The sequence below is a fragment of the Aptenodytes forsteri genome, unplaced genomic scaffold (assembly GCF_000699145.1).
Source record: "Aptenodytes forsteri isolate BGI_AS27 unplaced genomic scaffold, ASM69914v1 Scaffold23, whole genome shotgun sequence".
NCBI lineage: Eukaryota > Metazoa > Chordata > Aves > Sphenisciformes > Spheniscidae > Aptenodytes > Aptenodytes forsteri.
The window spans coordinates 936,724-959,801 of record NW_008796043.1 but is presented as its reverse complement, the minus strand read 5'-3'; the positions used below and the strand labels follow the sequence as shown (position 1 = coordinate 959,801).

Here is a 23,078-nt window from a genome sequence, read left to right as displayed (position 1 = left end):
AAGAAGAAGGGATGACACCAGAATGGCAGTTCTGTCAAATAGAGCCAGATGCATGGATTTCACAGGGTGGCAGGTATGGTTCATTTTTGTTGTCATCTCTGAAACTAATGTAGGCTAGTTTTGGGCTAAAAGGTTAAATGTTGTTGGGAGAAGAACTAAAAATGGCTGAGAATACTATTTGAGAAGGTTAGAAAGAGCTTAGGGTTGTGCCATAGCAACTGATCTCACATGGAAAGGCCCAGAGTTCAGAAGTGAGCAGATCTGTGGTTCCAAGAGACATGCGCCTGACAGAGTTTTCAGGCTTAATTATGCATGGTCTATTTTACTCTAGCAGGAGTGAAACATTTTGAGCATCATGTTTGCAAAACGATCATGACAAGGCTAGAGTTTGTTGCCTGTTACTGTATGTTTTCTCACAACTTACTAGGTATACAAACATTGCATAGGGATGTTGGGACAGCACTAAGATAAGGGCAGGTAAATGAAAACAAACATAATAAATGGGAAAACCTTTGTAAAAATGTGCAGACAACTGCAGTCAGCACAACTGTTCATGGCTTGGCCTTGAGCTCAGTTGGTGGAGCTGCCGCTGCCTGACTGCCAAGATAATGTGTATGATGTAATCATGCCAAGCCCACACTATCATGGTATTACAGCAAAAGCTGTGTCTGTGAACTGGGCACATTCCCAGTTACATTCAGGTACAGTAACAAGGTAATTGGAAAGGTTTTACCAATACTGTACGTGTATAGTCACAGCTTGAAGTGGGTGTTTTGGGGCATGAAAGGCAAAGTCTCTTTTGCTGGCCAAGTACTAGAGAACATAGCCTTTAGTCGGTACCTTTTTTATCTAACTCTTGTATTAAAGGACCCTACAAGCATGCACCTCTTCCCCAGCTGCAGAGGAACATTTTCTGATAAGATGTAAGAATGGCTATATAGGACAGACCGAAGATCTGTCTAGCCCATTGCCCTTACTGTGCTTGTGACCAGATGCCCACAATTTGGACACTGGATATAAACGCCGGTTAAGCTAAGTGGATTAATTGGCCAAAAATCATAATACCACTTGCTTTGCTGCTGGCTGAATGTGCATTAAAATAATCCCTGATCTTCAAAGAAGACTAGATATTTGAATGCTAGAAAGTTGTGAGTGATAGGGAAAACTTCAACAAAATATAGCAAGTGTTCTGGTTTTAAATACATTTATTACGTGTTCCATAGCTGAGAAGGTGCATAATATAAATGTCTTTGTGTTGCACAGCCAGTTTTAAGATGTCTACATTTAGTCTGTCTAATCGGTAAATAGGTCCGAATGTAACAACTGCTAGGATATCTGTTACGTCCTTTCAGAAACATGTGCAACTTGATGGGAGATTTTGTTTGTTTGTTTTTGCTTGGTTTTTTTTGTGTTGGTTTTTTAATTTTATTTTAATTGGAGACATATTCTTAAGATATTTACATAGTCGTAAACTGAGCTTGTTTATGTAGTTGCATGCAGTTTCTTCATGCAACCTTCACAAACCCTTCCTGCTTTCTGAAGTTTTTGGAACAGTTAGTTAATTCTACCTCTCCATCTTCCTCTTTGAAATTTGCAATTTCCTTTGGAGAAACAACTTCCTATTGAGTACTAACTTATCTGACCACTTTGATGTATTTGAAATTTTTTTTTTGAAGTCCTGAATGCATTGCAAAATCCAGTGTTGTCTTCACAGCTTGAATTTCTGCACTGCCTGAATTGGGGAAGTATAGAAGTAGATAGGAACTCATGTAACTAACAAATGAAAATCCAGTTAAATTGTGCTTCATCATGCAGTGTCACTGTAAAATTCCAAACTGCAGTAATTGAAATCTGGTTAGGCAGCTGAAGAGGACTGAATTGTCGCATATTTGCTGTGATCAGCATTGACTTTGGGAGATTTGCCTTTTGGGAGTTGTGTGGATTTCCAAAAAGTGCTGCAGCGTATTTGGAGGCAGATACAGAAATGGGCTGATTTCTGCGGTGCAGCTGATTGTCGTGCCAGAACTACAGGAATCTAAGTCCTGGCCTGCAAAATAGCCATTAAACTTAGATTTAGATGCCTGTGTTCTGTATACAATGAACAGAAGAGCTTAAGTGCTAAATACCAGGATTCCCAGCTACTGTCTTTCTGACCAAGGAACGCTTAAGCTCCCTGGTGTTCCTGTATTTTATCTAATGCCTGTTTGATGTGAAGCAGGGACTGGAGCTCTTAAAGACCCTTTGAATCTTGTGGGTTTTTTTCTGCAGTGGCCCAGTCTTTGAGGGAGAGGTAGAAATGACCTCCTGATTGCTTTGTTTGGCGGGTTGAGCGCTTTCCTGAGAGGGAGGGATTTAAACTCTCTTAAGCTAAAGATTGTCGTGCTAGAATTTGGGTTTCTCGCTGCTTAGGCTGAAACGTCTGGAGTGTTACAGAAGAGTTATGTGTTTACTGTTGTGGATGTGCTTTTCAATGCAAGCAATGCATACAGCATGCTGTGAGTGGAAATCTCTGCAGAGCATAAACCCACACCTACTGAATTAAGGCCCTAACAGGCTTAAGTCCAGAAGTACCAACTTTGTACTCACAGGCTTAAACGTGACATAAACCATGAGCCCGCAGAGTTGCGTTGCATCTGGGTATGTCCAGAAGCAGTGCTTTAAGAAACTCTTGAAATACTAGGTACTGAAAAACCTGGGTTCATCAGGAGACTTTGGGGACAGGAGTGGAAGATTTTGTGACTGACCTCTTGGACTTTGATGTCTAAATGCCATCAAAGTGCCTCTCGGAGTCTGAGTCTTAGCTTTTATAGCTGAAGATAACCTTATGTATTTACATGCATAGGACAATTTTAACAGTTTTTTCTTTTGCGGTCTCCTTGAAGTTATCAAAGCGATCAATAGTCTCCTATTTTGAAGAGTTAAACAATTAAGTGAGGACTTTCAGAAGTCTTTTAAATTTGAATGTCTACTTATGCTAAATTCAAATGTAGATGCTTTGCAGTTCTGCTTCCCTCACCTCTGGACGCTAAGCCTTAGTGGTTCTCAGTGCTTTTACGTGGGAGTCGGTCTCTAGCACCTGTGCAAAATAAGCTTGAGAGCCAAGTTGCCAAATACAGTTGAGAGTCACTTGTGAAAATTTTGTCTTAAACAGCGTCTCCCCAAACCACAGGAACTGGTGTTAGATCCAGTCTTAAATGTCAGGCTTTCTGACTCAGTCCTGTGCTTACACCACTAGATCACATTTTATTGTGAAGGTTCATGTGTTCAGGCAGTACTTCATAAACATCATGTGCTTTTTAAAGTAGATCCTTGTGTTCCTATTATAGCTAGGTTTCCTCTTCTGTAGCTGAAACAGGGAATTCCCCAGATTTCTCCCAAGAGCATTTTTTTGGTAAGTTCTGTGTTGTGCTCTCTCCCTAGAAATCTTCGGGTTCAATTTTACTTCATCAGTCATGAGCAAACGCTTTTGGTGGTGGTTGCCGTCTACAGCAAATAACGTTCCTCTGCTTCCACCGAAGTGGTTTTATGTATTGTCTGTCAAACTACTTTAGACATCTTCTGTGCTTCTTTCTGCCAGGGTTGTATCCATAGAGAGGCCACATTTGTGCACCCAGTCTTCACAGTCTTGGCCATGATATGTGGTAATATTATAATATCTAGAAAACCCATGATCATAGATCCAGTGGTGTTGCTTTCATAGAAAACCCGATTTACATGCTTTCTGGATCCTCTCCCTACACTGTGCTTTTTAAATGGTTGTTGCATGAAATACAGGGGCTTTTCTGATTTGCCTCTGTTTTTCTTGGACTTCCATACTTGCTGTTCAGGACATGAATAAGGCATTGGTTTAATGTCGTCAAAGTCCTAGTTTATCAGTATAGCATCACTTGAAACTATAGAACCTCTTGGGATATTGGCCTTAAGTTTTGAGTTTTTGAGTATAAGAAAGCATTGCTGCTTTTGCTCCCTATTTTTGTGCAGTATGTTTCTGTAATCCTTCAAATGTAAAGTTAGCTGCCATGAAAGCCCTGCAAATATTTTTCTATATTTGAAACCAATTTCTAGAGTATGTATGCGTGTGTAGTGGGTTGTGGAGTGATGTGGAGTTCAGTTTTGGGGCGAGGAGGAGTGGATGTGTAGGTGCATGCATCTGCTTTCTATGTATGCTCTTCTTCCTTCTCTGTTTAGTAAAATTTATGTTGAATCATTACAGCCTTACATAGAAAAAGTTAGTGAAGATAACTGAAGTTGCTATTCTGCAAAAAGCAGAGTGAATTCAGGAACCCCTTTATAGCCAGAGTCTTCATGGTTTAGGCAGAACAAGCTAACAGGTTAACATCAGGTGTATAAAAATACACAGACAAACCTAAAACTGGGGAGGAAAGTACGTGATGTTTCCTAAATGGAAAATGACAGGTTTGTTTAAATATAAATAAGTAAGTGTAAATGCTTGTGCTTGGGATGTAGTGGGGTGTGTGCATATATGCATATGTTTTTTCACTGCAGTGTTTGAGAGTGTGGGTGACTTGTTAAATTGAATTTTCAATTTCTTAAGCTTTTTTTCCTTAAGAAGTGGTTGTCTCATCAGGTAGTCTAAATGTAATTGTACACTTGTGCTACTTTGCATAGGGTAGGCTTTGCATTCCTTCTATAAGTGCATTCCAGGAATACTACTACTTATATTTGGCTGTAGTGGTGCAATTTTCCAGGACTTTTGTTAATAGTAAAATGGAAGAGGGGCAAAAAAAAAAAAAATATCACTTGTTTGATGGTACTCCTGCAAATTGGCACAAATGGTCAACTTTTGATCTAGAAACTCAGCTCCTCCTCCCTCCTAAGTGATTAGTACGTAACGGAATCCGTTTGCTTTTGGCAATTTGGGGGGAAAATGCATTTAAAATGTCAAAGATTTCCAAGTGTAAATCTGGCTGTAGTAGATGTCAATAAACATGTCAAAAGGATTTTTATCCTGAAGTCTTGGTATGTGTTATATTAATGGTCTGAATTGTAGTAGCTCCAGTGGAAATCTTAAGTCAGCCTTTTGGAAACTAAGGGTTTAAATGATGCACTTGTGAGTGGATTTTTACATTATTTTGACAGAAGAGTTTAAAACTGAGAAACAGTCTTTTCTACAAGAATATTCAAATTCTTGTCTGAATCCTGAAGTTATATTCCCCTTTATGCCTAGACTAAATCATCTTGCACCATTATATGACACAGCTATGTTTGTTTTTATTCTGAATTTTCTTAACTGATGGAATTTTTTGCTTTATTTTGGTAACATTTATGATTAGTGTGTAGTTCTAGAGTTAATGGTTAAAAACATGGTACCTACCATTCTGCCGTTGTCTAAAAACTTGCTTTAACTTTGGCTCTCCTTATTTGAGAAGAGTTATAATACATTGATAGATCTGTGTCATTACTGTCCTACGCACTGAACGGAAATGCTGTATGAGTTGAAGTTTAAATAATTAAAGCAGCAATATAGATAAACTGATTGGGCTTTTGGCAAGTAGAAAGCAAGATCTTGCTCCACTGTAGTCCTGCCCTATATTGTACCCTGAAAAATGACGCTTGAAGCATGTGAAATTCTTTGGATTTTAAAAGACTGATTTTTTTGTTTGTTTGTTGTGGTTGGTTTTTGTTGTGTTGTTTTTTTTTTTTTAAACCAACTCTGCTGCAATGTCTTGCCCATCTTTCTGACCAAAATGAAATTACTGTTGTTGTGAGCTGGGGAATGCAGATCATCCAGACGACAGTTTAGGTTACTATATGCACAGGTATCTCTTTGGTGATTTGGAGTGGGGAATGGAAAATGTTGCAGTGTCTTAGGTAGTTATAATAGACTCTGGGGACCATTCATTGCTACTGAAGTAATATGACTGCATGCTACATTGCCGTCTAACCACTATGAAAAAAAATTCCGATTAAAAGTTGCCAATAAGACGAGCACAAAATTGATACAGTGGATGCCAACATTTGTACTTCTGCATTTAGGCAGTAAAGCTGCCTGTATCAGACACTTCCTAAAAATGGTGCATCCGGACACCCAGAACTGCTTGAGCACTTTCTTCAAAGCTGCTGCTACTGTCCCTCTCCTTTCTCAACTCCGCTTTTTCTGCTCCCCCCACCCCAACTTTTCAGTGCTGAGCACAGCTCCCAGAGCGACACCTCCAGCTGCTGGTGTTTGAGAGTTAACTGCTGTTTAATAAAAAATATTTTTCTTCCATTTACTTTTAGAACAAACTTTGGGCCCGGGTTTGTGGCCCCAAACTTTTCAGGAAATTGCAACTTGCACAGTATTTTTCGTTGCTTCATACGTAACATGTAATTTTGATCAGAATGCTAACAGGTCACTTACAAGTTCAAGAAAAAAAGATTTGCAACACTTTTTAAAGATCCTGCTAGCTGCAGAGTTCAGTGTGAAGGACAAATATCACATGAGTATTTTTACTTTGGGAAGGGGAAAATAAGCAGAGAATGTTTAATAGTATCTTGAAGGACACATTTTATTTTTAAATGCTCTTCCTAGAAGCTGAATTAACTTGTGTTATGTTAGCATTATCTTGCCAGCTTTGAGCTTCTCTTATATTTTTAAAAAAGAAAACGGGGGACACACACCACCCTCTGAATCTTGCAGAGGTTGCATTTTCCATGTGTAAATACACATTGACATGTGCTAACCTAATAGAAAAGAAAATGACAGTTCTACATTATTTTTCTCCCCCCCTTCCTGAAGTAAAGCGAGCATTGATTTAAGAATGGAAGTGAAATTGAGCCATCACAATCTCTTGATCCGGTTTGAGATAGTGGAGGCATGAAGCCAAAAGACATTGGTGACTGCTGTGGAAACCAGTCAACTATTGCTTTTTAAAGTGTGTTAAAGTGTGCAGACATGCACTGAGGCTCTCTTTTTTCTCTTTGCCTGTAATTGAGAAGCATTATCTTAATTCTTTTTAATCTTCCTACTTTATGAAAGCTTTATAATCCTTATAAGGAATTGCTTAGTACAAATTACTGATGTTTGTATTTCAGGGCCCTTTTCTTTGCAAGTTCAGCATGCCAGTTGTTAGCCAGTTCTTAAGATACTTGCAGTCCATTGAGTTTAATTGTTCAAGGATTGTATTTGACTACTGCCTTACTGGGCCATTTCAAGTGTGTTTCTCCCGGTATGTTTATGTGGTATGCTTATTCACTAATAAAAGTTTTAAGTATCTGTGATTGTCTCTGTGTGTCCTGTAATGTATGTTATACCCATATTATGGCAATCATGTCACTCTATGTAATGTAACACACATATATTACAGCACACGTGTTTTTATTCTAATCTAGATCTCAAAGGAGTTTTAATTGGTCTTCACTTCGAAATCTTTTCATGTACTGTGAACAATCAGTGCAACTAAATGTGTCAAACTTAAGACAGTATTGCAGCAGTTAGCACCTCTGAATCTCTCTATAAAATGTGTATTTATAACAACATTACAATTTTCAATTACGGTGCCTTACCCAATTGATGGTTACTTTATTTTCCTTCTGCTCCTCCAAAAAGGAGGCACATGATCTAAAAGAAAATCTGTAAACTTAGTGTTGGGCTCCTTTTTCTTTGTTCTTTCTCCAAACAGAATTAATTTTAGCAGAGTACATTTAATGTATTTTTGTAACCAGTTTTCTTGTTTGGTGTTCTTTGGCTTGCTTGGAAAAGCAATTAAACGGGTCTTCTGTTTCTTCGGTCTGCATGTAGGTGCTCTCATCATTGTTAAAAATCAGCTTAGGTGAAGGTGGTGCTTTTGTATGCGTACATGCACTGTCATCGCTAACACAGTATTTCAGACGTGGTAAGACATTTCCTGCCCTGAAATGTTTGCTGTTTAAAATAGTTTTAACAGTGCAAAAACATGAAACAATGTTCTAGAAAAGGTAGGCTGTGGAAGGACTTCTGGAGAGGAGGGAAAGGGTCGGAAGAAGTTAGAAATGAAGAGGAGAGAAGAAATGAAACGACTATTTTAGGCTTTGGGGGCAGTACCGCAGGCGCTGTGAAGCAATAAATGGGGCAAAGGGGAGAACAGTCAAGTGAGAAGAATGTGAAGTGAGTGGGAGTAGAAGAAAATGAATGTAATGCGCAGCACTGCCCGGCAGCCCGGTGTCTCCTTAAGCTGCCAGTGCTGTAGCTGTGAATGCCGGCACTGCTGGAGCTGGAAGCTCAGAGTCTGAATTTCAAGACGTGTCTGTGTATCTCTGTGGAAATTATGAACAAAAAAATTTCCACTAAGTGCTGAGCATTATTGCAGAAATGATGCCTGTATTGCATTTGTGTGTTATAGAACACTGCCAGGTGTGTTTCCTCTCTCTCTCATTTTCTTCTTTTTTTCCTTTTCTGATAAGTGCTTTTCTAAGGGGTTTCACAGCAAACTGCAGGCACATCAACCAAAGATGAGAAGTCGGTGTGCATAATTTGTACTTCACTGGATATCTGTGTGCAATCTCTCATTTAGTTAGTTATTCTGGAGTTGCTTCCTTTCATCTCAAAAATAACATGCTTGCAGTTATCACCTACTTTTTGAAAGAGAATACATAATACGAAAGATGTTTTAAAGTCTTTTACTGTTCCCTGTTTGGTCTAAACAGTGACATTATTGTGAGAGGTATTTTCTCATGGTTTCTTTTTTAGAAATAATTTTTAAAAAGCTTGCAGGATCGTTATTCATAACTGTATAGGCTAAAGATATGAGAGAGAAGCAATTTTATAAAGAAAGATTTAATTTATTTAGACCAAATGATCTATTTGGAGTAAAAAAACCTGACAAACTTTTGGGACCTGTAGAGGGGTGTAGTGCTGAAAGCTTGTCTGTTTTCCCACAGTTATATCTGTTTGTCTAGTAAAAGATATTACCTCTCATTACAAGTATGTAACTTCAGTTCTCTCTGAAGACTTGGAACAAAACAAAAGAGTTGCTTGAAGATGGAAATGTATTTCCTCCCTTAACAGTTCCTACTGAATCCTGCAGGTGTTTAGTCTAGGTGCTTTAGGATTTACCTCATAAATAATAATTTGGCTTTTAATCATGCCTTTCAGTTGAGTCCTCTTGTTACAGCCAAGCTTTTTAACCTGGACCATTACCATAGCATCACCTAAAATAGAGACAATAAAACTGAGGTTTCATGGCCTGAATCCACTAACTTTAATAAATGAAACTGAGTGAATAACTATAAACAAAGAATGTGAAAGTAGGTTATCAAACCATGTGATAACATCTGTTCCTTGGAAACATGAAAGTACCTATTTCTGTGTCAAGAACTAAACCCTGTTTAAGTGGTATTATAAGCTGACTACAATTTTCTCGTGTGCCCAAACTTCAGTGCATAATGTTGAGGCTTCTATGCGAAACGATGTAATTATCTGCGTGCCCTATCAGAGTCAGGTATTTATATTTGAAAACCTGGGTCTCTGTCATCTGGAGGATCCTTATCAAGATGAGAGCTCAAGTGCGTGGGATAATACACAGTTGCATGAGAGGAGACCTGGTTCTGTCCCTGAATAGTTTGCAAGATGCAACACGTGAAGTGGCGTCTTCCCCCCTCCCCCCCTTTTTTAAGGAAGGAATGGAGAGCAAGGGTTACAGTAATTCACTTGAATGTAATGTTGGCTAACAGTATGCAGAAATTGGTCCAAATTATCTTTAACAGCCAGTCATTTTCTCTGGGAGAAACTGAAGATGTTCTTGTGTGATGGAAAAAAGATTAGACAAGGCAGAAAAAGCACTTTTAGGTTGTCTGTATTGACATTTTTCAGCATTGTTGGGTCTCTCCATCTGATCACAGACTGATGGAGAGATCAGTAGTAATGCAGAAAATTAGGAATTGATAGATTGACTTCTTAATGCTAAAGCTTCATTGAACTACTAAAATGATGCTTTGAAGAGGTGCAGTTGCAGCACAAATGCTACAGATGCCAAGATTGCAGCAGCATTTTCCTTACACTCCATATGGTACAAATCAGTATCCCAATGGGTAAACTTCTGCTTCGTACCCATTTTGTACCTTAATAGCTCCCTGTCCCCTACTATTCTTTCCTGCCCTTGTGCCCAGCAGACAGCAGTTTTGTTCCGTCTTACCCTCAGAATCACTATTTAATTCCACATCTAAAGAGTACGCTTAGAAATAAACACGGTGCTTCTTGCTTTACTGACTTATTTTGTATAAAAATGCACTTGGGCTGAGAAGACAGCCTCACCTGTTTCGGTTGGCTGATCCATGCCTTAGAACAACCTGTTCTGGGAGGGGCAGGCTGGAACAGCTTGTAGATGTATCTCCAGAGGTATAGCCTGCTAAACCTGTTTGCCTTGTAAAAGCTGAGGTTTCTGCTCAGGATTAGAAGTTACAGCTTTGATTTCATCTTCCTTATTACTTGTGTATTCTTTACCTGGCTTTAAAAAAACCCCCAAACAAAAAAACAGTTGGTAAAATACCATCTTTTCATGAGGTCTATAAAAAGTCTTTTGTTGTGATTTAAATCACTCCCAAAGTTTTTCTTTCAAAGATCAGATATTCATGTTGATTTTTTGTTGTGTGTGCAAAATCTTATTCTATTATTTTTTCCATTCTTGTTTTCTAAAATGATTAGTGCTGCATGCAGGATACTGCCTGCCAATGGTGTATGTGTACAGGATTATGTGTGAGAGAGCTCAAACCAAACAAAAACATGCACCTCTTCCTTTACGAAAAAGAATGCACAGCCAAACATACTGCATGTAATCCTAATCGTCACCTCATTTTCCACTTCAAGGCAGTATGATCTACACAAGATATGGGAGCTGATAAATGATGATACAAGTTATTTATTTCGTTAATTGTTATTTCATGTGTGATATAAAACACCATTTTGTGGGCTTGTGTACTGTACTTCAACTTCCTCACTCTTTGAAGTGTAAAGAGGGAGTTTTCCTGTCTGTGTTGCCCTCCACACCTTTTCTTGGTTTCAGAAATCGTGCAGGAAGCCCAGTGCCAGCAGCCATATTGTTCCATTGATTTCTGCAGAGTTATATCAAAGTCCTTTCAACTCTTTCAGTCTATGAAAGCATCTCTGAAACTGTCCCATTTGCTTTTCTTTTGATAACAGCTATTGGTATTTTTCCTTTGAATTGAATCATACTTGTGGTAACCTTTTAAGACAGTAGCTAATGCAGCTGTAATTTTTGACAGAGCTTGCAGAATAAATGGGGTCAAACATGGGGAAGACTCCCCCGGGAGCTCTCCAAAGGGAAGCCCAGCAGTGTAAGCAGTGGTGCTTAAGGTTTAGTAGCTGGCCTCCTTCCTCCAGAGATAATCATGAATCCATTTCCTTTATGATAGGAAGCACTGGGCTCCTGGATGCAATGAATCCTTTTTAATTAGTCATAGAAGAGAAGTCTTAACCACTTGTTTAAATGTCTCAAAACACCATTAAGAGGAGATGAGGGTGCAGTCTGTGACCAAATTCTGCTTTGAATAATTACAGTGTTGCTGCCTACACTTCTCCTCCATATTCAAGTAGATACAGCATTCTTCTTTGCTACTTGGCATAAATGATTTTGTGTGCTAATAACTACTGCATTCCAGCCTAGGGGTGGTGGCATCTAGGAGATAGCAAAAATTCATTCTCACGTCCGTGAGAAGGGAGATGTTGCTGAAGTTTAGCGGTGGCCGAGCAGGGAGAAAGAAGCAAACCCTTTGTCAGCTCAGTGGTAGTTGCTCTTGGAGAGTCCCAGAGAGGTGCTCGAGGTGGCCGTTCTCGTGCCCTTGAAAAGCGTACAGCTCTGTTTCCTGTAATGGCAGCCACAAAATGCTAATGTGTGTGGAGCAGGACATGTCATTTCCTAGTGCGCTGAACCAACACCACTGGTAAATATTTAGGACAGATCAGATGGTCTGAGTGCATGTGCTGAGGAGGAATGCTGTGCTTGGCTAAACAACTAGGCATTATCTGAGATCCATTTTAAATATATGCTGTCTCTGTAATAACACTGGGTGGTTGTTCCAGATACAAAATTTCAGTTAATCTGCTGTGTAAGTTTGGGCTTGCAAGTCCAAAAATATCTCATTAGTGATTTATGTCTTTCATTGTTGTTCTTTTTTGTCATACGGTTATCTCTGCCCACGCACTGCTACCTGATCTTGTACGTTTCGCGTGCTGTTCCTGTGGTTATTCCGTGAGAAGAAAGCTTGGTGTCACCCACAGAGTGGCACACACCTAGCTCTGCACTTGATCATTAAGTTTCTTGCATGAAGGTATATCTGAATTTTATCTCTCTAGAGTGAAAGTAGCTAGCTTACCAAGAACCAAATTATTTCTCAAGATACTAGGAAAATATTTGGCGTAGACTTCAGTGCTTCAGTTAAAGCTTCAGAAAACACAAAGCTTTGAAGAGAACTGCGATCTTTAAGTCCTTTATATCTTTAATTATCTTTATAGAGCTGAATAATACCCTGTACTATCTGTGCGCACAATGCTTGAATTAATTTTGTGTTGATTAATTAAGGGGCAACTTCTTGTCTTTTACCTTTACCCTACTCCCTATAATCCTGTAAACCAGCTTCTGGTGGAGTTAGCTTCAAGCATTCATTAGCATAGCCTGGGCCTTTGACATACTGCACTGGTGATTTATGCTTGTGAATATTCATTGTAGCAAATCCAGGGGCTTTTCTGCTCGCTCTGTTTTTTGGAGAGTACCATGCAAGATATAAAATCTCCTTGCAACCTGTAACTAACTCCCTGGGGTAGAAGTTTGCTGCATTTGAATCCCTTTGCATACACGACAACAAAGAGTACCAGTAGTGCAAATGTAGCATTGCTTATCAGAAAGGAAGACTGTATAAAAGGAGAGGTGGTAGGATAGTCACTTAAGTTCACTGTGTGTGTTTGTTAATACCAGTCAGCTTCCACCCATCTTGAGAGCTGTCATGAAAGGGCAGAAATGCAAATTAATTCTGAAAAGAGTAAGGGAATTGGAAAAGAGAAAAAGATAGTCCATGAGAGAACAGGCAGGGGATAATAGAAAACGCTTCCAGAGTTAGAGGCAAAGATATGTGAAAGAACAAGTAGGAAAGGAAATGCCACAAGATTAATTTTCCTCTGTATGTACAGCGATCGAAGTCTGAAACTCTCAAATACTATTTCCATTTCTGACATGACTTGGCTCTGTGACCTTGAGAAAGCCTGGTTCCCTAAGGGTGCCATCTGAGAAACCCTATTAATTCTTCTGCCATTTGAGCTAAGCTGTAGTAAGATAACAGGAGGGAAGAAATTTATTATTTTTAGGGAAGGAAATGACAGACTAAGTGGCCTCCATCTGCAAAAAGTTATTTCAGTGTCTATATAGAATTTGATAGTCGTTTTTTGTCAGTAAGAGGAGATTCGGACATACTGCAGCATACTGAAGCATCTTGGTTTCAGCTGATGAACTTGTTCAGAGCATCTGTGAACTTTTATTGAGCATGATATCTGCCAAGTATCTTCATACCAAGTGGAAAAGATTTGCAACATTTTCTGAATGTACGATGACTGAACAAGAGAAAGTGTTTAACCAATACAAAAGTAGGGTGTATATACTAACAGTTTTCCGCAGAAAAGTTTCACTGAGTGATGTATCTTGGGAGGAGAGCCAAGGGGGATGAGAAACTCTCCCAGCTGCTCATCTCCTTGCCTCTAATTAGCAATCACTGTATGAGAGCACCTTTTTTTTAAAAATACAGATTTTTTTTTTTTAAAATAGGATTTATATGTTAGCTTTCTTTTTGTACAGAAAGTTTTGTACAGTTCTGCTTTCTATGCTGATGCTGGAAACTTCAAATGGAAATGTAATACTTCTCATATTAACTCACTGCTATTTTATTGATAAGAAATATCAAGTGCTTATTAAAGTAATCAAATACAGATATTTCTTGCTTCCATCATTATTGAAGTGAAAAGGTAATTTTTTCAGACCTTCTAGAGGCAAATGCAGATTGCAAAGGTACTCCCAAAGAACTCACAAGGTGTTCAAGGTGAAGCAACAGGCAGCTGAAGCAAATCTCTTGAGGGGGAGGGAGGGAGTACTTGGTCACAGAAGTAACAGCATGGTATCTTCTGTGCTGCCTGCGTGCAAAATCTACATGCTTATGGAATGCTATCTTCATTTCACTGAAGTCAAGAGTTTTGTCTTTGAACAATTTAGGCCAGGATTTTACCATTTCCGTGGTTAGTTTTTTGGTGATTTTTTTTTTTTTAATGACTTCAAATTGACACAGGTAATCATATAGTCTTCAGCAATCTTAACTGTTTAGCCAGGGGGGGATATTTGCTGTTTCTCATTCTGGTTTCTATTTTTACATTTGTACCATCCTCTACGTTAGCTAGTACTGGTGAGTGCTGTCAAAAATACATCATAAATTAATTCATCTTGAGAGCTCTTTTTTGATGCATTTTGTTTTAAACATGCTTATCTTTAAAATATAGAGTCCTGGATGCTCAGCTACAGTACTCACTGACTTCCTTGTTTTCCTGTAGCCAAATCTTATCAGAAAAAATGGCACTATTCTGTGCATTTATACTAAAGTAATTTTTCTTTAAAAGAAAGAGCCATAAAAGAGGAGCATTTAGAACCTTTCAAATGAAACCAGTCACAGAGCAAATCAGTTTATTCTAAAAGTGAACAAAATGAGCCATGTTTGTCGTTTTAGTAAGAGAGAGATTGAAGTCAGCCCCTGCATTTTTTTTCCACTCATCCCTTGGACATGGAAAAGTGGTTAGTGTGATATAAAAGAGGGTGTTGTGGCAAGGCCATCGCTGGAAATGATAGGTAAATCTTAGTGAACAGTCTACTACCAAGTATTTGGAGTGATTGGGATATATGGGAGACAGTCATGGAAAACCCCAGGATAGGGATGATTAGATTGGGCTCAGGGGTTGGAGGAAGGGATTGAGGTGGGGAAACTGATCCTGTGTGTAGTGGGGAGCATTGTACCTTCAGCCATCATAACCAAAAATGACTGCGTTTCGAAATAATAAGCAATGTGGAAAAGTCAACTACTTCTAATTTGACACTTCTCTGTGCTTAGCAATGACGCACTTCACAAACTCTTAGTGATATTACTGGGGATATTATTTTAAAAAAAACCCTCTTGAAAATTCAGCCTCATGACGTTTAAGATACTGATAATCGATAAACAATTTCTTCACTATTTATCAATGATTGTTTTAAAGTGAACCTAAGAAATTGAATGATTTTTTTTTTTTTTTTTGCCAGCTGTCCACCACCATAATGTTGGTAGACATGCCAGCTCGTTTACTGGATACTTGAAAAATCATGTATGTGTGTTTTGAAAATATTTTTCTCCTCAGACTGTGTTTCTGACGGTGGCTACAGTTAAATAATGTACGGAATTGGAAGGCTGAGGTTTTGTTCTTTGTTTTTCTTCTCCGTTTTTATAGCTTCCTCTTTTAAGAAAAATTTCCAACAGACCAATTAAAAAAAACAACAACAACCTCTAACAAGCAAACAAACGAAAAACAAAAACCCCAAAGTACGGTTTCCTTGGGGAAGCTAAGTCTAAACAAGTATACAATAATAAATATTAGCAGAAGAATTAAATGATTTATTAGACAATTTTTACTTAGGAAAGCTTCTTAACTCTTACAACAGTCAGTGGGATTAAAACGTGCTTAACTTGAAGCACATCCCAAGGGCTTTCCTCAATTGCATTTTACTTGCTCAAAGAACTTCAGGTTTGCATCGTTTTTTTAGGTGCAGTGGATATCATAGCAACTTGAGCAAAATTAAAGCATTCCTAAAGCAAAAGAGTGCATCGGAATGGTGTTTTAAGAATGAAGTGCTTGCTTACTGCTTTCATACTGTTTGAAACCTTTTATTTCTGGCTCTTTTCCAATGTGGAAGGAGTTTGTTTTCAGAGAAATATTGTTGCCAAGGGACGAATGTTGACTGTGTTGTGTTTAAAACAGGCTGATATTAATTACATTCTTTTAGCTATTCTCCTTCTCTGGATAACTTTAAAAGGTCCTTCCAATTTCCAGAATACTTAGGTAAACTCTCGGAACATGAACGCAGTGTCTCGTCATTTACGTGAAGAATGTATTAAAGAACTGGCAAGAGCTGAACTCATTTTTGTTCACAGTCGAGAAATGTTGGTTTCAGATGATTACACTAATTAATAACATACAACAGCATTAGTGAATGCAGTGACTTCCCTTCCTTTCCTCTTTTATCTTTAAAGTCTTTATCTGAGCCAGTTTTCAAACAACCTGTATGGAGAGCTGCTTACTGCATTAGACTAGAGGAACAGGCTAATTTTTTTCAGGACCTGTTCTGTGATCGGGGCAGCATGATCTGGAGCGAAGTCAGTCTTTGGGGTTTTCCAGTTCCCCGTTGATAATGTGAACCTAATGTTTGCATTGGGTTTTGGTTCTTTCAAGGATCAGGCTGAGTTACTTAACTTGCCTCTTCTACAGAACGGTTTTGTGCAAGCCTCCTTGAGTTGGGCTAGTGCTGGTGGTCCCAGTGATGGGACTGTTACTATGCTCACCCCAGAACTTGCACAGAGTGTTGGGGTTTTTTTCCAACTAGCTCCTGAAGACTGAACCCAGCTCATGTTTCTTAGTCTCTGCCTATTTCAGAGTTTTAGACCATTTTGTTCTGTACTAGGTAAAATGACACTTTCCAAGTATTTTTGCTTAATACTCAGTACTTTAAGAAATACAGGGTCAAGAGAGCATAATGTACATAACAACTGTGCAGAGCTCACCTTAGGGTGCAAACCCCGCTGCCTTGCCCTGCTTGTGCGGGAGCCCTAGAGGAGAGTAAAACAAGCTGAGCCAAAGCAGGTGAATTTTCCCTGCCAGCCCTCTCCTCAGCCTTCCACGTCTCTTTGCAGACTTGTTTTTGGGCCTTCTCATCCTCTCCTCTCGTCCCTCCTTCAGTGAGATGAGTTCAGCATGTCCTGTGAGTTTCTGGGAGAAGAGCTCCACGGAGGTTTTATGAGTCTGAACTCCAGCCCTGCTTGCTCACGGCCCTGGCTGCTGACCAGTGATTGATCCTCCCTGGAGCTACCTGGATGCGTCCCGATAGCTTATGCTCAACTTCTGAAACCTTCCTGGGAAGCTATAGGCCTGCTGGACATGGGTGAAGGCCAGCTTTAGTGGTCAAAATCTTGTGTTAGCAAAAGGTTACATGCTTTTTGCCAGCTACAGTTTCTCAATAGAGGCATGTGTTTCTTCCCTCCATTCAGACTACGGAAGCCAGCCTTCCTACTTCTTGAATCCCGATGAGAAAGCTCCCTTTCTCTCAGCTTTCCTGCCAGTCACGATCCCTGTCACTCATTAGCCTCTTTCTGCTTTCCTGAAAACTCGATTTAATCCTGACACCTGTCTGGAAACTTCTCCTGATAGGGATAAGCATTGGCTTATCATTTTGATAAATTCTCCAGATCTAGTTGTTTGATAAAATAAATGTTATGCATCCTGGTTGTCCCTCAAGAGATGGTCCTTATATTCAGGAGCTCATGTTGACTTACAAAAGATTAATGTGCATTTACAGTGAAGTTGTCCAAGTTATATTAATCAATAAATTGGCATTCAATTTATGGATTACTAGGGAACATAAATAACTGCCTACATAAACCTGTACTATCTCATAAGCATTCTGCTTAAATAGCTTTATATTTTTATTTGTTTAGACAACTTTGACAGAAATTTCTGAGTATTCATCCGATAACGACAGCGTGGGAGAAGCAGAGACGGGCCTGGTGACCACTACTCCAGGATCCACTAAGAGATTACGGTCGAGGTCAGGAGTGGACACGGGGGATGTTACAGCACGACCGGCCAGCGAGTGGCTGAGGTCTGCGCAGGCCCTTCTCCGCACCCCCGGGAAGCAGGCGGGCAAGGCCCCCCGAGCCCCCGCCGAGTCCGCGAAGAAGAGGAAGCTACTGAGGTAAATGCGCTGTCCGCCTTAAGGATTTTATTTTTTTAATTGTAAGTAAAAGAATACTTACAGAAGAGTAGGAATGCATTTCAAGGATAAACATTTTAGAGATGCAGATTCCAAAAACTTAAAGAATGTTATTTATCTGTAAACAATCAAACAAAGCAAGAAAGAACTCAGTTCAGCTTTAAAATCTGTGGTGAAAGCTCTCGATCTTGAACTCCCGTGTACAAATTGACACGGTTTTTGCACTTCTAATAATGCTTTACAGTGCCTTACAGATGTGTGAGTGGACATACTTCTGTTTTACCTTGTAACCATTTCATTGCTTTGTGCCTCTCCAGATAGTCTGCAAAAATGCTGCTCCCCCCCCCCGGGAAGCGGGCGTGCAAGCCCCCCCGAGCCCCCGCCGAGTCCGCGAAGAAGAGGAAGCTACTGAGGTAAATGCGCTGTCCGCCTTAAGGATTTTATTTTTTTAATTGTAAGTAAAAGAATACTTACAGAAGAGTAGGAATGCATTTCAAGGATAAACATTTTAGAGATGCAGATTCCAAAAACTTAAAGAATGTTATTTATCTGTAAACAATCAAACAAAGCAAGAAAGAACTCAGTTCAGCTTTAAAATCTGTGGTGAAAGCTCTCGATCTTGAACTCCCGTGTACAAATTGACACGGTTTTTGCACTTCTAATAATGCTTTACAGTGCCTTACAGATGTGTGAGTGGACATACTTCTGTTTTACCTTGTAACCATTTCATTGCTTTGTGCCTCTCCAGATAGTCTGCAAAAATGCTGTACCTCTGATTTTTTTTTCTGGTCCTCTCCAGATTTGTCAGGGTAAAATTATCCAAAATACTGTAGGAAAGGGGTGGATGAGCAATAGTGCTGAATAGTGCAGGACAGAGTGGTATTTAGGCAAAGGTGGGATGTATTTGTTAATCTGAAATTTAAATCTCTGTGACTAAATTAAATACATTAAAAAGATATCTAACTGCTGAAAGAAAACAGCCTGAGCAGTGGAAGCCTGATGTTCACAATTCGCTATTTCTCTAGCTAATTACAGTGCAGAAATGGTCACTCCCAATATTGAATTAATGAAAGTTGCTTTAACTTAAATGGTATATGTGAAGGTATGCCTCAAGCTATGGAGACTACAATTACAAATGGTGCTGCTATAGGTACCTATTGTATTTTTAACAATGTGGTTCTTTCTTACATTTTTGCAGCTGATTCTATGTACAGTAATCAATCAATCAATTACTTAAAAAGTAAATATTCATTTTGGTTAAATAGACATACCTTATTTTTCTCTAAAAGTGTTCTTGGCTCTTTCAAAATGCTGACTGAGGGAACAGATTTGAAAGTCCTAATTACTGAGGATCTCTATACTTAAAAGTGTTTTGCTTGTGCAATCAAGCTTTATTTCTTGTTACTTTAAAAACATAAAGACACAACCATACTAGGTCAGACCAAAGCTGTAACCCCCAAAAATGCCTGTTAGTGGCCAAAAGCAAGTATGTGTGAAGGTAATAGAATCATAGAATCATTAAGGTTGGAAAAGACCTCTAAGATCATCGAGTCCAACCATCAACCCAACACCACCATGCCCACTAAATCATGTCCCTAAGTGCCGCATCTACACGTCTTTTAAATACTTCCAGGGATGGTGACTCAACTACTTCCCTGGGCAGCCTGTTCCAATGTTTAACCACTCTTTCAGTAAAGAAGTTTTTAATTTAAAAATTAATTAATTAAATTAATCTTAATTAAAATAAGAACAGGACAAGTGTATAGTGGTATTTTGCCCAGATGCACTTCCAGTTTTCAGCAGTTTACTGCTCAGGAGCTGTTTGTTACCCTCAGTGGGTTTGTCTTTCCATGAGTTTGCCCAGTAGTTTTCTGAAGCCATAAAAACTTCTGGCTGCTGCAATAACATCCCAGGGTTAGGAGTTCTGTAGCTTAAACATGACTTGAATCTGCACCTACCAGCTTCATTTGATGACCTCTATTATCAACAATCTTAGTGCAAAAATATATTTTACAGCAAAGATACTGTGAAACAAGTGTATAAGAGAATAAACAGCTTTAAAAACAAACCAAACCAAACAAACCACAACGATATAGAATGTAATCTGTCCGGAGTGGCCACAGGAGCAGAGCTTGCAGGGTTTTTCACTCTTCCATCCTGTGGTTCCACCTTGGGTTCCTTTTGGAACAGGGAAGCAGGCAGGAAATTCCTCAGTTATGAGTTTTGTTTATCTAGTTATTTTGCTTGTCCGGGTAATTGTCATCTTTTCACTCTTCCTGTTCAGGGCTTTAATTCCATGTGTGTCTCTTTCCCATCCTTCCTTTTGCTGTTGATGGAGAACATTTTCATTGGTGTGCTAACAGTGGATATAAGAGAGTGCATCCTTGATAGGAAAGCTCAGGTTTTCAGTGCTGTTGATTGAAGGCCAGTTCGGGGAAAGGTTTGTCAGCTTCTTGACTGATGAAGTGACAACTTCTTCTTTCTGGTTGTATAGCTAAAAGTTACATAGCAGTTGTTGGCTTTTCCTTTCTCCTTCCTTCCCACCTCTGCTGCAGATTGACGCCACAGCAGAAAAAGCAACAAGCAGGGGAAATCATCCTGCAAGCTGGATCTGGCCCACGGGCTCCCGCTCCGACCATTTGGAACTGCGCAGTAGGTGGAAAAGAGCCTCTGCTTAGCCACGCTCTCTTTTTCCAGGCTGGTGGCTAGGGAAGCATGGATTGAGTGGAGATGGTGCAGGTGATAGAGCTGCTGTCTTCCTATGTGAATTCCTATGCGAGAGGTTCTACTCCAAATCCAGACCGTATTAAATATGCTTACTTCATAGAAGAGTCCTGATGTAGGTAGAATAGGCCTCCTATGGTTTTTTTTCCACTTTTAAGAAAATAGAAATTATTTCTATTTTCATCTCTCTTTGCTGTTTGAGATGACTAAAGCTATCTTCAGAAGTAGAGAGAATGTTTTCAAAAAATTTTAGCTTATATTTTCTGAAAAAATCTTATACCGCATGTAACAGTCTCTTCCAAATTCTTTAGGCACACTGCAATCTGCATTTGTATTTGCATTACCTGATTGCAGCTATGCTCCTATTACCTCAGTGGCTACATTTTTCTATGCAACCTCAAAGAAAATGCCTTAACATCCCCCCCCCCCCCCAACCCCAACCAAAACCAAACAAAAAACCAAAGAAAAGAGCCCTAACGGTCTGTGGAAAAATTCAAATAAGTTACTTTCTACTGTCCTCTCCTCCTGGAATCCTCTTGGTGCTAAAATGGAAATGGGTAGTTGCCTGGATGGGAGGAAAGGGTATTGTTTGTTTGATCCTATTACAGATGTCATTATCATACACTACAAAAATCAAGATGTAACCGAACCAACAGAAATCTTCAGAATTTAGCTGATTATGGATGATTAAAATAAATTCTGCTGATCCTAGTGTTAGAAATCTGAGTGTAAATTCACCACCTTTGAGTGGAAATAAAATGAGAAACCCATCTATGTCCCCAAAAGAACATGCACAATATACGATGTTGTTTATGAGCCAAATTTGAAGGGGCATGTTGCAGTCATCCTCTATTAGGAGTTAAGTGTGGTTTTGAAAAGTGATTACCATCTGCAGACAAGAAAGGCGTGACAGAAGCAATTCCTTGCCCACCATGCCTACTGACTGGTCTATTCTGTGCCCTTTTGCCAAATTCTCGTATGTCTTCACGTATCCCCTGTAATGTTAGTTTTTGTTTTCAAAATTGTTCTAAGTAAAGATTGTTCTTCTTTCTACCACAGTCCACAGGGGAGAGCAGGTAGTCTGTATGGTGGTGGTTGTCTTTCAGGGGTGTTGATAGTCCTGGGCAGGTTCTGAAGCAACCTGAAAGGCAGTGCTGTAGGAGGTGCCAGTCTGTCATGCCAGTAGCAAAGTATCATCTCTTTCATTCACAGCCATCAACACCACTGCTCCCGGACATCCTCACCTTAAACATTGGTTTTATATGCCATCTTGTATAGCTGCCTTCCTTTATTTAAACAAAATTGGCGACGGATGGAGTGGGAGTAGTATAATTTCCCCAGGTACACTGAGAAATAAATGTCATTGTACTGCACTCATGAGCTAGTAAGAGAGTTGATAAGGAAGTGCTAGTAGTGAGGTGATACTGAGGTGAATTGTCTTGGTGGTCAGGTCAAGAGGTGTTGGGTTTAGATGTTCCTGCCCTTTTATTCCACCATAAAGTTTCAGTTTCTCAGCTTGAGTCAACGCTGCATGGGAAAATAATGCAAGTGATTTGCAAACCTGAGGGGAGAGAGTATATACTGCAAATAACAGTTTTCAGGAAGCTCTTCTTTTTAGATTTGGAATTCATGTTAATGCTACAGGGTAAAATGTCTAAACCGCACTAGTTCCAAGTCTCTCAACGTTCCCTTGTGAAAGAAGAGAGAAATGAAGAGTATTGAAAGTCTCAAAGTTTGTTGCATAGGTTAAACGAACAACTGGATTCATTCAGTATTCATAAAGAAGAAAACTCAAAATGCACGCACTCAGCTTTTCTCGTCTACAAGTAAACCTTTCTTAAAGGTTTTATGAATTGTTTGCTTTTTCTAGTAAGATTTTATTTCCATCAGAAAAAAAAAGAAAAGTCTGGGTTTCAGTGCAGGAAATAGATATCTTCTTAACCCTACCTCTAAATCTGTCACGTTGCAAGAGCTTTTAGTTGTGAAGAATAGCTGCTTCAGCTTTTTGTTTGGTTTTTTTAATACTTGAGTGGCCGTTTTTAGTTTAATAGTAAAATAAAATCTTGGGAAATTCTGTTTAATTATCTTATATCTATTTGTATGCAGACCCAGACCACTTACAGATCTGATCTGCTAAAATTAGCTTTTATTAGCAAAAGAGGAGAAAATTATAGAATGTCCTGGTACTACGTGCAGTAAAATGAAACCCGGTTGTCACATGAGGCCAACTGAGGTCCTGAAAATAAAGGAAATTGCCAAGGGAGGAAGAAGCTGGCACAAATGAAGCAGGCTTTTACTCTAAAATTGGGTCTGTTCTTTCTTACATGCATCCACAAGTAGCATGAGGGTGTTACAGCAACAGACTAGCCCTTTTGA

At 39.3% G+C, this 23,078-nt stretch overlaps 1 protein-coding gene across 1 annotated transcript in view; it reads left to right on the top strand.

Moving 5' to 3' along the window:
- The window catches only part of SPIDR (scaffolding protein involved in DNA repair), a 202,485-nt gene that overhangs the window by 30,438 nt on the left and 148,969 nt on the right, over positions 1–23,078 (top strand). Inside the window, exon 6 of the mRNA XM_019473737.1 lies at positions 17,704–17,960. Coding sequence (XP_019329282.1) covers positions 17,704–17,960 — 257 coding nt within the window. The remainder of the gene's footprint in view (positions 1–17,703; positions 17,961–23,078) is intronic.